This window comes from Clarias gariepinus, chromosome 11 (assembly GCF_024256425.1).
Source record: "Clarias gariepinus isolate MV-2021 ecotype Netherlands chromosome 11, CGAR_prim_01v2, whole genome shotgun sequence".
NCBI classification, from domain to species: domain Eukaryota; kingdom Metazoa; phylum Chordata; class Actinopteri; order Siluriformes; family Clariidae; genus Clarias; species Clarias gariepinus.
In genome coordinates this window covers 29538245-29552783 of record NC_071110.1, presented here as the reverse complement: position 1 = coordinate 29552783, position 14539 = coordinate 29538245, and the positions used below count along the sequence as shown (strand labels likewise).

General features: G+C 40.0%; 2 protein-coding genes across 2 annotated transcripts in view; one reads left to right on the top strand and one right to left on the bottom strand.

Annotated features, from left to right (window-relative positions):
• The window catches only part of col4a3 (collagen, type IV, alpha 3), a 44927-nt gene extending 37777 nt beyond the window's left edge, over positions 1–7150 (bottom strand). The window contains exons 1-2 of the mRNA XM_053507152.1: positions 6828–7150; positions 567–623 (exon numbers count right to left, since the gene is read on the bottom strand). Coding sequence (XP_053363127.1) covers positions 567–623; positions 6828–6893 — 123 coding nt within the window. The 5' untranslated portion in view covers positions 6894–7150. The remainder of the gene's footprint in view (positions 1–566; positions 624–6827) is intronic.
• A 151-nt stretch (positions 7151–7301) lies between these two features.
• The window catches only part of col4a4 (collagen, type IV, alpha 4), a 64168-nt gene continuing 56930 nt past the window's right edge, over positions 7302–14539 (top strand). The window contains exons 1-3 of the mRNA XM_053506871.1: positions 7302–7391; positions 9650–9798; positions 10296–10338. Of these exons, the coding sequence (XP_053362846.1) occupies positions 9755–9798; positions 10296–10338 (87 nt within the window). The 5' untranslated portion in view covers positions 7302–7391; positions 9650–9754. The remainder of the gene's footprint in view (positions 7392–9649; positions 9799–10295; positions 10339–14539) is intronic.

The following is a 14539-nucleotide window of genomic DNA, read 5'->3' as shown; positions in this document are numbered from 1 at the left end:
AATGTTCTCTTACAAACCTCTGAAGGCTTCACAGAACAGCTGTATTTATTTGTCACATATACTGTCATGCACCGCCCCTGGAGCAGATAGGGTTGAGGGCCTTGCTCGAGGGCCCAACAATGGCAACCTGGTGGAGCTGGGGATCGAACTGCCACCTTATAGTTACCGAACTCAGTGCCTTAACCCTGTCCGCTGGACGGAATTTAATGAAGCTTTTGCAATACTTAGATATCTGCCTGAAGTTTAACTTGCACCATAAATAAAATCAAAATGAGGGGTAAAAGTGATGTTATAAACAGATATGTCCCAGATACAAAATTTTATTTCTTTGTATTTTAAAGTTAAAGTACTGTGTAACTTGACTCTAAAAACATGTAAGTTTTCAGGTATTAATAGTAGTGATATTTAATTACAAAAGTGAATTAGTGTACATGTGGACTTGTATATATCGAATTATGCATTGTCCCAATAAAATAAAATAAAAGAAGGGTTTGCAGTATAAATAGTAATATAATTTTTAGCTTAAGCATAAAAAAATGCTTTAAAGCTGTATTTATAATACTTACCCTTTCACCTTTGACGCCATCACAGCTGCAACTGTGCTTCACAGTATTTTTACATTCCTAAGAAAAAAAACAAGAAAACATTTTTATAAATATTATTCCATAATGAATAAATTAGCAAATCTGAAGTAAAGTAGATAATAATAATAAAAAAAAAGAGACACAACCAGTCAAACTGCTCTGGATCTTCTACCGCAAAGCACACACACACACACACACACACACACACACACACACACACAAACACACACAAAGACGCACATGCACGTGCATTTTGTTCATTTGTGATCTGGAACAATCTAGAGATTAGGATCACAGTTGACATTCGTTCTGACAAGTTCATTTCTAGGACCTTCAGCCTTAGCAAAAGCGCCCCAGAGTTCCCTGTATCTGAAGGGCACGTGAGCTGATTGGGACAGGCCCCAGATGTGCGTTATCGCACTTAACTGAAACGTGCGATAGCAACGAGGAACGCCGCAGAGAGTAACAGAGGAGGACATTGTCTGCCATGTTGTTTGCATTTTTTTGTGTTTTTTTCTGAGCCTGATCTGTACAGTACCGCGTCTTTGTTCCCGTCGGTTGTTTGGGTTTCCCTGTGCATGCGAGGTCAGGACTCGAGTCTTTACAAATCATGAAGGTACATGGGAAGGGTGTTCCTTGCTCTTCAATCGGATTGGGTTTTGGAGGATTTCCAGGCCTGGTCTGTTGACTTGGGCACTTTGCCTGCTGTGCCCATGCAGGGTGGGTTGTGTTCTGTGTTCTTTCACATCCAGCATTGTCTTTTTTGCCGATTTTGTACGATCAGATCCCCTCAACTTTGATCATTGGGCATGGATGAGCTTTATCTGTCCACGATCCTCTCACCAGTTTATTAGTATTTAGTTTCTGATCACACTTGTGTATACCCAAGGGTGAGTTTATTTTTTATTTTTTTATTATTATTTTGCATCGGTGAAAACCTCTGATGTTCATTTTTTACATACTCCTAAAATGTGGTAGTATGAAAGGAAAATAAACATTACATGGTATAATAACCCTCAGAATGAAAAGCATAATCATAACCATAATCATAACAATGATTATCACTTCACCGAATGCCTTTCAGCACCACAGCACACTTTCACCTACATGCGCTAACCGCTCCCAGACCAGCTGACGTGATGAAAGTCTCAGTTCCACCCCTTTTACTTATAAACACAACTGCAGTCAGATATAGAACTCTAGAGAAACGCTTCACCATAACGAGCAGCCGAGGGTTTAATTAGAGCTGCACATTTAAACCCACTACTACAGTCAGAACAGGAACCGGAAACAAGCAACAAGAGAAACATGATGGGTTCTTACAAGCTACAGTATGACGTGCATTCTGTTGCCGGTGTCACACGGATACACAGCGAACAAATGCTGCTACCGATATTTGTTGATCACAAACAGACCCCACTTGTAATTATTATTATTATTTTTTTTAAGTAAGAATATAGGGTTTTTTGCCGCATAAATAAATGCATTTAAAGTATCAGGTCAATTCAGGTCTAGTCATGTTTGGAGAGATAAACACACACACACACACACACACACACACACATGCTGCATTCCACACACTCAAGCATTACACACATTCATAATATACAGGTACTTAGTAGAAACACACACACACACACACACACACACACACACACACACACAAACTCCATCAACATCCATCCACTCCATTCATCCTGCTGAGTTTTATAGTAATAATTTTGTAAAATCATAACAATACATATAGATACACACTATATTTATACAGTATACATATAATTTATTTCTATTATTATTGTCTATTCAAGTTGTTTTTAATAACAACATATTTTATAAATGACACCAGGTTGAAATCTTTCCTTTGCAAACAATGTATAAACGTTTCCCCTGAGAGTCATTAATAATGTGTTTATTACAAGCTCCTTGGCGGTGTTGCTAAGTTAAAAAGTTAAACAATTTCTATCTCCGATTGAATGTTGGAACTGCATGATGTATAAAATATGTGCTCACTCAAACAGGAGTTATTTGTCCATCAATGCATCTTATGTTGTGCACGGAAAAAAGGGAAGCACTAATTATGCTTGGCAAATTCCTGCACTTGACAAGTACTGACGAAAAAAGATTCTCATTCAGACGTGTACGCACACTTCCCTTGACACGCAATTGATAATCAAAAAAAGAAAGAAAGAAAAAAAAACTTTAGCGTTTGCTTATATCCATAAGCAATAATACATGTCATCTTTTATTGGGTTAACACTAGCCTGGAGCTACAGCACTCGTAACATATTCAGTCTTTCTGCTAACGCTGCATTCTACTGCTCTCGTGGATAGTCGACTAATGGTTTAAGCAATTATTACTGTTTTTTTTTTTCGGGGGGCGGGGGGGGGGGGGGGGGGGGGTTTACAGTATTATTTAACCAACATTGTCCATAAGGCTAAGCAAATAAACTTCCATATTGTATTTTCCAGAATATAAAACAGAACTGAAGACATGGGTACCGTTTCAGTTATCATCAATAGAACAAACTTGAACTCCATTACCCATCAACCCCTAAACATCATGAGCTCGCCCCTGAGTCACATTTATGTCTGTATGTCTAATGTGTAGCATTTTAAGTCTAATCCCTATGCTGGACCCAACTACGTGCTAGAATTTTAGACCCAACCACAGATGCAGCAGTGCCGTCCAGGATCACCTCAAACCAGGACCTCAGCAGAGAATTTTGGAGTGGGTATTGATAGCATGTGTGTGAGCTAGACCTAGTGGGCTTAACATCTGGGTTCATGCCTTACAAGCCGTGCACACACCAGTTGGGACGGCCTCATTAAGACACTCAAGCTGCTCAGTGGTGGTCAACAAGCCAAGCCCAAACTGAAAGATTAAGAGGGCGTACATTGGCATTGTCCTGTACTTACTGTATGGCCACTGCGAGTGAACAAATGTCCAACAACAATCAAAATGACTATGCATTGTTTCTTCTTCTGGCATAATGTAAAAGAATCATATATATATATATATATATATATATATATTTTTTTTTTTTTTTTTTTATGATGATGCATCCAACGATCACATGGATTTACAGTTTACATAAACATTGGAAATTTTTGAGAAGATTCCAGAGATGTTTTGGCTGTGGTCATGCATATACTGTAGAGTATGGCTCAATTCAAATCTCAGAAAAGGTGAATGATATCAAGATGAAAATTGGTAAACTGATTCTTTGTGCTAATCTAGATTAATTTATTAGAAATAATGATGCCTAAAAAACTTGAGGCAGTGAAGTTTGGACCCCACGTTCTGCTCGATACACTGTATGTAATTATTCCATTTATTAATTAAGGATGTGGTGGCACGGTGGATGGCACTGTTGCCTTGCACCTCAAGGGTCCGGGTTCGATTCCCATCTTAGATCTGTGTGCATGGAGTTTGCATGTTCTCTGGTTTTCCTCCCACAGTCCAATGACGTGAGGATTAGGCTAATCGGCGTTCCCAAATTGCCAGTAGTGTGTGACTGCATGTGTGAATGTTGACTGGAGGTCCTACTATGGTCATAAAATGGGAATAAATACAATGGTCATAACCATTGGCCTCAACGGGCACTAATTGGACTACAGAAGTTCCTACAGTAGATGGATGGATGGACTGAAGGGTACAGTATATTAGCAGGTATTCTTACTTTATATAATAGCAACAAAAAAGCAATTAAACATAGTAGTACCTGACAATACTCCACTCCCTTATTCATACATGAACTCATAAACACTTACTATTGCCTAAGGTTGCCCTGGTAGACAGTGGACAAAAAAGATCAGCCTTTCCTTCTGGCCAATTTCACTTCTTTAGATGCTGTCCACAGATAGAGACGCAGTTGTTGGAGTTTAAAATCATTATATGACGATAGGGGGAACGATTTTACTGAGAACGGCCTTTTTTTTTCTTTACCAAAACCAAAGCAATGAATTTTTCATAGTAGATTTTAAGAGACTGCTGTCTTAGAGACCTTTCACCTCTGTGTAAAACTGCAACATTTTCGCTTGAGTTATATGTCTGCTCTGTGGCTGTTTTATGGTCTAGTGCTAAAATATGACATTTTTATGATAAATGTAAATTTTTATGATAAAAACTATGAATTAAAATTAATTGTTCGAACACCCACAGAGAACTTTCTAAAAATAAATAAAAACTAAAAAATCAAATCAAATCATCCGCACAGACAGGAGGAGGGGCCAAGGAGTAAACATATACATCCAAAAATACTGTTCTTCACTTTTGAACCGATAGAGCTGCAATTTGACCGTCTTTTCCATCGCCATGTCTTTTTAATACCTCCTGATATTCATGTTTATAAACAAACCATGCTAATCTTCAGACAGATGGAGTGAGACAAAGCTTGAGAGTGCGTGAGGTGGATGGAGTCACATGCCTTCCCAGCATCGCATACAAACTCCTACGTTACCGTGGGTACACCAATAACACCGCCGGCTCCCATCGACTTCAACTTCCTGCATGCTTGGCATGGCAGGACTCGGTCAGACCTTTGTCAACGAATAATTCACGCAGAAAGAAAAACACCTTAAAGTCAACAGCCAGAGCGAAACAATGAGCTGAACCGAGGTTAAAATCACACGGGTCATGCCTGGGATAAGGGTTTAAATGATTACCAGGAAAAAAAGTAGGGGGTTAAAGAAAATCCATGCCAGGTTACAGCCTAAATTGAAAGTTTGAGAGTTATCTCAACCATCTGCCAAATGCCAAATGTGATTTTGGAGAGTCAGGTGTGTGGGTGGGGTATAATACCATGCTAAGGAATGCATTAAAAGGTTAATAGGGGTCACAGCATTCACAGATAGCACTGCCAAACATCAGCAATAAATATCCTGCACTTTAATAACAGTTCAGAGATTATATTAAGGTTAAGTGCATTACAGAAGAGCCCGGGAGGCATCGACCGGGATGAAATGCACACAATGGTTTTCCTACAACTGCAAAAAACAGACGTCCGTGTCATCTGCAGCACGCTCGGCTGTTTGAAGTGGTGCCTGTGAATGTTTTATGACTTGTATCTGTAGTCTGTCGTGCTCAGGAAGCGTAAGTGAAGACAAGACGTGCCTTCCAACAAATCACCCCCCGAAACAGTCAGGCATGAGGATGATTGATGGGTTAAATCGTGTCTCCTGCTTGTTTCTCTCATTCTTTCTTCTTTCGATATGTAACTCTAGGTGTATATAATTTTTTTTCCTTAACATTTCTTAGATGAATGAAATGAAACCAATGTGAAAAACTTATCAACGAACCAGAGTAAACATAAAACAGCTGATTCGCTGTCGCAGTAAGAGTATGAAGGAATACTCAAGGGAAGGAATGATGTTTCGAGCACAGAACATGAATGCATTTTTTTATATCAAATATGCACACCTGGTTGTTTATTCTTTCAGTAATGTCACACTGTTTTATAGGTTTGGTTGCATAACTTTAGGTTCTCATTATAACCACTAGAGATTTTTTTTTAATTAACTGGCTCGAGAACATGTTTATACCTCGGGTCATGGAGCAAGTTCCAAACAAATGAAGGTACCATGAGGATACTGTTAAGGAACGGAGAAAATGATTTTTATACAGAAGTGTTCTGTTTGTAAAGCATGGGGGTGGCAGCATCATGATCTGGGGGTACCAAACTGATTGATGCACTGATGCATCATGAGGAAGGAGGATTATTCAGAAAAAAATGGTTGTAACTGACTCTTGCTGCAGCTCTGATCCAAACTGCAAACTATGTTAGAGCAATAAGACAACAACTCTAACTGAGTAACACCAGTTTAGTCAACAGGAACAAAAGTGTTGACATGGTTGATGGGGGGCTGGAGCCTATCCTAGAAGACTTGGGGTACACCCTGGATGGGGTGCCAGTCCATCGCAGGGCACACACACACGCGCGCGCTCATTCACACACTAAGAAAACCCACAGGGAGAACATGCCATCCCCATGCACACAGAATTCCCAAGCTGAACCCTAACTCGAACCCAGATCCTGAAGGTGCAAGGCGACTGTACTAACCACCAGTGCCACCACTAGTGCCACAACCTTGCAATGACATATTTAATGAGGAAAATTCAGTGTCAAATATGTTTCAATGGAAAATGAAAACACCGAGTCGACCCCGTGTAGCTCTTACATAACACCCTGTCAGAACCCCAGCTGAACCCGCTCTATTCATACAGTACAGTATTACACTTCTCACCTCGGCGCGCGCACGCGTCACCAATCCGAGGAACAGCAGCGATATTCCCAAGAATCCTGCGCGCATCTGAGCGGCTCGAGACGTCCGTCTTCCAGGGGTGAACCCTCAGTCCAGCTCAAATCGAGCACGCGCGCGGACCCAGTGGCACGGTGACACGCGGGAGATGCCCAGAATGTTCTGTGCGTTCGGGTGCCGAAACGCGCGCGCCTGCCTCGCGCGTGTACCCAGAAAAACGGAAATTATAGGACCAAATCTAGAATAAAGAATGAAGGAATGATGGAAATGAACTTTACCACTTCTCCACGGGTTCGTCTGGGGGGGAAATAAAGGACTTGTCTAGATAGACGAATGGGCAGCAGCCTGGGTTGTGTTTATGGAGGGCAGCGACTGTACTGTACCTGTCAGGACTTGCGGCGCATTTTTTTTTTTTTTTTTTACCGGGGACTCTGGGTCTCTTTGAAAACTTTCTGTAAGCGACATTTCACGTTTCACGACCCCAATTTCATTGTGTGCTAAATGAAGGAGCCATGTGAAATCCGCGAGGCGCACAGAGACCCAGATCAGGTATGGAAGCACGATTTATTATTATTATTATTATTGTTCCTGTATGATGATACTTAAACGGCATGGTTGTCTAAGTGATTATTGAATGCTTCACGAGCTTTGAACGCGTTAGAAGATGTGCATGTTCTTTCCTCCTCGTGCCACTTTCATGTTTATCGGAATAAAAAACACAAATAATCTGTTCACGTTTTAAAAATCACCCTCCAACAGTATTACGCGTGTTACAGTAATTACAGCTGTTCGACTCACCGTAGAGGACCTCGTATCTACTGTTTTGCACCGGAAATCTCCTTCCGTTTAGGTTGCAATGTGCATTAACTACGTCTACTGATTATAATACAGGATTACGCGTAAAACCGTGCAGTACGTGCTGCGCGCGCTTTGCGCACTTGGAGCGACTTGAAGTGTCCACAGCGGGTGCCAAAAGTTTAGAGAACTTTTTTTTAATTTATTTTTTTTATAAAAAGTCTGCTGCTTTGGTGTTTTTAGATCTTTGTGTCAGATGTTACTCTGCTGTACTGAATTACAAACACTTCATAAGGCTTTTATTGACAATTAGATTAAGGGTTAGAAAAATTATCTTTTTCAACTTCTGGGGCACATCCTGACTGAATGCAGCCCATTCTAAATAATCAATCAATGTTTGTAGTTTGTCAGAATTTATGGGTTTAGCTCTCAATGATTAAGGTCGGGGGAGTTAAACTCAAAGTTTTGATGCTGTGTTCCCCAAGACACTCAGTTACACTTTTGCCCTATGGTACTCAAGGTGCTCCATCATGCTTGGAAAAGGCATTCTTCATCACCAAACTGTTCTTGGATGGATGGCAGCAGTTGCTCTCTGAGGATGTTTTTGTACCGTTCTTTATTCATTGCTGTGTTCTAAGGCAAAATTGTAAGTGTGCCCACTCCCTTAGCTGAGAAGCCAATGCCTTTTCCAACATGAAGAAGCACCTGGCCATACGGCAAAAGTCATAACTAAGTATCCTAATGTAACTTTAAATAAAAGCCTTTGACACTTATGTAATGCTTGTGATTATACTTCAGTGTACTACAGAAACGTCTGACAAAAATATTTTAAATCACTGAAGCAGCAGATTTTGTAAAAGTTATGTGGAAATATTTGAGCAAGTCTCAAAACTTTTGTACTTACATGCCTTTATCTTAATGAAAGGCGTAAAAAACAAAAAAATCTATCTCTAACACTTAATAAACAAATGAACAAAAAAACAAACAAACAACTTGGTCTTGGTCAGCTTGGACTAGCTACCAGTTGCCCAAACGCACACTGAGCTGGTCAAACTGGTAGACCATCTTTCCCAGGTTTTGAGTCATGTTTGTGTGATTCATGTATTATTTGTTGAAACTGATTTTTAAATCATGTATTTAGAAAAAAGAAAAGAAAAGAACTACTTGTCTATGATGTAGCATCTGTACAGTATCTACTGTATAATCATGGTGCAAGGGGGGAACATTGAATACCAGTTTGACCAGCTGGTAGATGGATTTTTTTTTTCAGCAGGGAAACATACACTCACTTGTACATAACTTAATTCTAGTCCACTAACTTAATCGGTCAAGCAAGATGTGCAAATTTTTTTCTGTATACACACAGAGACATGTCAGTGTGTATGTATTTCATTATTTGACTCCATATAAATTTCCACTTTCTAATACAGTAGAGTTATAAAAATCACACAAGAAGCAGGTACATTAAAGGTACTCCTTTAGGTAGAATGTATTAAATCGATGTTAACTAGCTAGCCAGTTATCTGACATGCTAAAAGTCTGAGTGTATGTGTGTGTGGTTGTTTTTGTGTGATCTACAGTATATCCAATAACAGAGAGAAAAAAAAAGGTGTCTAATATGCCCCTTTTCTATATTAATCAAAGATTAACTCAAGTCAAGTAGGCTTTATTGTCACTTCAACCATATACAGTTAGTACACAGTGATACGAAACAACGTTCCTCCAGGACCAAGGTGCTACTGTGTGTGGTAATATTCGAGTTGCAATATTGTTTTGTTTTACCACCTCAAATCCATTCTAAGGGCACCAGAGAACTTAGGGCAAAAGACCAGGGTGCACATATTGTATATAAATAAAAACTTCATATATATAATCTTTTTAAACAGAGTCAGTGTGGTGATGCATTGCCACACAAAAGAATCGCAATATATAACCAAATCAATTCTCAGACTCTATTATTGTAGACTATTTCTGAATAATCTGTTGATTGTGTACTACTTTTACTTTTACAGGTGTATCACCCACAAGGATTAGAAGTTAAGGTTTGGCTCCACCAGTCAAAAGATCACCTTTGAGGGCACATCTCGAACCAGGGCACGCCTTGATTGGCGGGTGAGATGACACGCCCCCACCTGATTGCCTCGCTCAGCCTCCTGCTCTGGTGAGAGTTTACTTTCTTGTCCATTAAGATGTACTGTATATACAGATTTATTCTAGATCAGAAGCAGCTATGACACATCTCATAGAAAATTGTCTGCAGCACCTGAGTGTTTATTTAATCCTGCTCAAGGCCACACCCACGGAATGATCGACTAATCCCAGCAGCAATCCCAATGTCCAGCAGTTATTACTTTTGATTGGTCACAGTAATCATTTAAATACTTATACTGGAGTCTGGAGAACCCAGCTCATGCCCTCTGGACTAACTGTTCAAATCGCAGTTTACTTTCATATATATAAACCTAATTAATCTCTAGTTTTTATGTAAAACTAAAGCATTATAGAACTGATAACTCTTTCATACCAGTATATGATGTTTAAAGTTGTTTATATGGGTTCGTCCTGTATTGTCTGAATATTTTCATGTAATTTTTTTTTTATCCTTTTTTGTTATTTGCCCTGAAATTTTTCAGTGATTTTGCTTTTTTTTTCTTTCAGGTGGCTTTTACTGATACACGTGTACAGCCAGGAAGTTCACGGGGTAAGTCGTTAATTTTTAAAAGGAAAACTCCACCCTGAAATGGCATGGTGGCCGTCCTGCACATCCGTTGTTAAAACCATACGGTTTTGCCTGTAACTCCTAAAAAAAACAACGGAGAAGTGGTGTTTTTTCTTTGTCAATTATAATTAATGAAAAGTCTCTTTTATTTCCATAACTTGACGTGTTATTGCACAGACTCAGCTAGGTTAGTTAGCGATATCTACATGATTCAAAGTAAAAACAGGTTGATGTTAAAGAATCACTTAAACAAGCTCTTCCCAAAGTGTATATTAGTGCTCTAGCTGAAATACCCTTCACATAATAATGCATTTTTTAAAATGCTTTACACTCCCTTTAAAACTTAAAATGTGTGTATGTGAAAGAGCTAACGCGGAGCCACGGCCCACCAGAGAACAGGAGCTCTGAGCAGAGCCGAGGAACAAGTTGGGAAGTGGTATCATCTTATATGAGGTCACATTAGGGGAAAAGATCTTACTGGCTTGTTCATGCTCCAACCAATAGAAAAAAAAACAGAGCGGTACAAAAAGCTTGTTTTTTTTTCTTCATAGTTTGTTTGCACACACACACACACACACACACACACACTGAAAATCCATCTGAAGATTTTTATACATGTCATTCAAGGTGGATTTTGTGCTTTAATCTTAAAGGTTAGCTGTGCCTCTTTCCAGAGTGATCCCTCATCTCACCTCCACGTGGTAAAGGTTTAGAGAATCAGGGGTCAAATTAAGCTGGTTGTTTTTACAGCCTAATGTCTTCCAGTAAGCTTATAAGGTGTTTCAAGTTAAGAAAGTGTTTTATTTGAATTGCAACCAGGTTCCGTCAGATGCTGAAATGTAGGCCCTCCTTAGAGATTCAGTAGCATGAAATGTTCTTTGAGCTTCACCAGCATGCGTTTTACATGGGTTATGAGGATGTGTAAGATCAGTAGATGAATTGCCCGTGCGAAAGGCTTTTTGTGGAGTGTCCCAGATTATTTGGAAGAAAAAACCTAGAGAAATTAGGATTTACCTACAATCTGGGTTATTAACAGTCCTCATTTGAGTATTGTTGTCATTGTGTGTGTGTGTGTGTGTGTGTGTGTGTGTGTGTGTGTGTGTGTGTGTGTGTGTGTGTGTGTGTGTGTGTGTGTGAATTCACTTGAATTCATTTAAGTCCAAACACCTCTGCAGGTCCTCCTAACAAACGTTCCCCAGCTGGACACAGAACATTACCTGTAAGAGAAGATAAGCAGAGTTAGCATTCTTTCTGCAGAAGTGATGGATATGCAATGCAGACATGCTGTCTATCAGTATAAACAATATATAACAGGCAGAGAGGGATTGAGTAAGAATTATAACATGTTTTGGTTTGCAGCATGTTCCTGGGCCATGTACAGTATTTGGTGCATTTTGAATGTATTGCTGACTTAAGAGGAGCGAGAGAGAGAGGGAGAGAGAGAGGGAGAGAGAGAGAGAGAGAGAGAGAGAGAGAGAGGGAGAGAGAGATAGAGGGAGAGAGAGAGAAAGTAAGGGATAGACTTTTTGTAGCTGCTATAACAAGAGAATAATGTAAGTGACTTTCACAAAATTTAAAACCTATAACCTAAAAACAGCCGGATGATTAACTGACCCACTATAATTTTAATTTAACACAACGATTTTCATTATAGGTTATATTACTGAAAACAACTGGACAGTGAATAAAGCCCTAGACTATCAAGTCCTTAGGTCTCGCCCAGTCAAGCTCCCATCAAAGGCCCACATGGCAGCCTCTCCAGCCCCCAGTCCTAGCCCTAGCTAATTCAGGATTTGAGTCCTTGACAAATATTGACCATGTGCCCATGCTCAGTCCTGACTTAGTCTTAAAACTGGCCCAGGATGAGCACCAAGTCTTTTCGTTGTGGCACATGACCTCATATTTAAGACAAAGTACGCAATTTTAGGTTTTATGTCTGCTGCAAACTTTTTCATATAGCACAAGTTAAACCATTTTCTCGTTGCCTTCTTTGTTGTGTTTTATGCCACAAATTTCTCCTACAATAATGAATGAGTGAACGAAACATTATTTTGATTGCTCAGGTGCTCAGTGTCCCCATGTTAGTGAACACATAAAGGAGTTCAGTTGAATGTGTGCACTTGGGTTTGTTAATTAGGTTTCTTTATGCTTGGATGAAAAAAATCTAAAGAAAGAGTCCAGAGATGATGAAAGCTGCCGGTTTTCAACAAAAGATTAAATGAATTATCATTCAGAACCATAGCAGAACAATTAAAAACAGCTCTATGGAATATTTTACAAATAAAGGAATGGGTAAACAAATGAAAGACCTCCAAGATCAAGGGGTGAATATTTGACGATTTCCTCATGTACATACGAATTTAAGAGGAGAAATACAAATGGTAAAATACTAGACACATACCTCATCAGTACTTAGAAATGGAACAAGAGCTAAGATAAGCACACGGATGTCTGGAGCAAGGCTTTATGGTCAGATGAGGTAAAGATAAATCTTTATCAACATGATAAGAAGGAAAACATGTAGAAATGGGAAGGGACTAAGCACGAGCAAAACCTTTAGTGGAGTGTGGCTCAAGGACCTGTAGCTCAGGGAGCAAATCTTCATCAGAGTCAGCAGTGTCTATGACCAATCCCATATCCAAGATACTGTGTATAAGTCAGCACAGGTTGAACAAGGGTAGATAACCTTTTCAGTGATGCAATGTTTCAGCATCCTCTGTACAGTACGTTCCCTTCCATTGCCTGTCCTCATGCCTCTGGGACCTAATAAGACCACTGGACCACTACCTGAGTGTTGCTGAGGTTTGCATGGTACAGTTGACTGGGGAATCATTTTGCATACCAGACTTCTGCAGGCTGGTGTCCACCATGTCCAGCCTTTCTGCTTCTGAGTACAGAGTAAAACTGAGTGAAGAACTTACAGCTGGCATTAGAGAAAAGAATAAGGACGCCATTGCCAGATTGGAATTCCCATGGCTATGCTGACTGATCATTTGTCTGTTTGCAAACTTTCAAAGTGTTGCTGCACTCCCCTAGTGACCTTATTAATAGGTTTATGCATTTTGTGCACATATTTGATTGGTGACCTGAAGGGGAAAGGTTGTTCCTGTCAAGCTTGTCCAACAGTCCTCTTTGCCACCTCTTAAACATGAGCTTGATCGGGGTGAACATCGATCTCATGGAGGCTTGTGGAGTTTCTCTAATGGTAAACAGGACAATAGACAACTAAAGATCTGAGTTTCTGCTTTCTACCTTAATAAGTTACAGTAGCATCTGCTTTAGTGCCTGGTTAAAATCCTTAACGTGATATACCGATGTCCATATTTGCAAGTCCACCATCAACCAGGGCATAAATGGGGCACCCCAGTCTATGAGTAGATCCTTGGCGATGCCGACTCTACTAAAATGAGGCACAACTCTTGGTGATTGCATTGCAGATGGGGAGAACTTTGTGTGGTATATTCCATGATAACTAGGATGTACTTGTGGCCATGAGCTGATTTGCGCAGGGGTTAAACCAGATTTACTGTAATCCTCCTGAATACCACCAATGATGGGTGATGTAATAAGTTGGGCAGAAGCAGGTTTTTTGCGGACACTGGGAAAAGATGTCAGAGAAGGTTCCCTTTTATCAGGAAATAGGAGGCATGGAATTAGGAGGAGGGGTGCGCTGGATCTTTCGTCTCTTTTCTTAATTTACTTTTAGCAATGTTTTAGATTTTTAATCTGCTTTTCACTCCAAGTTAAAGTTGTCTTCCTTGGACACCTTTTGGAATACCATAGAGACATTAGGAGGCCTCACCTCCCAAATTTACAGCCTCTCCATCCTCCTAATTATGGCAGGCCATGCAGACAGACTGGGGTCCCTGTTTTTCATGGCAGTTGGGAAATCAGACCAGTCCCATCCTACAATCAGACCAACATGGAAATCAGAAATATGCTGATGCACATGGACCGTTCTTTTGCTTTAGAGGACAACTGTGGCAGGTTTGAGTCATCATGTCTGGAGTGCCTGGACAGAGTGACCATTCAGAGAAAGCTTTGCAGCAGAAGTAAGGTGGCTGAGTGAAATGTACATCAGCCTAGCCAGGGCATTCTTGAAGCAGATTTATCTATCTGCCTTATGCTCATCTTGGGTTAGGGTTGGCTTGAGGGTAGGGTTGCCAGATTTTAGCCAAATTTG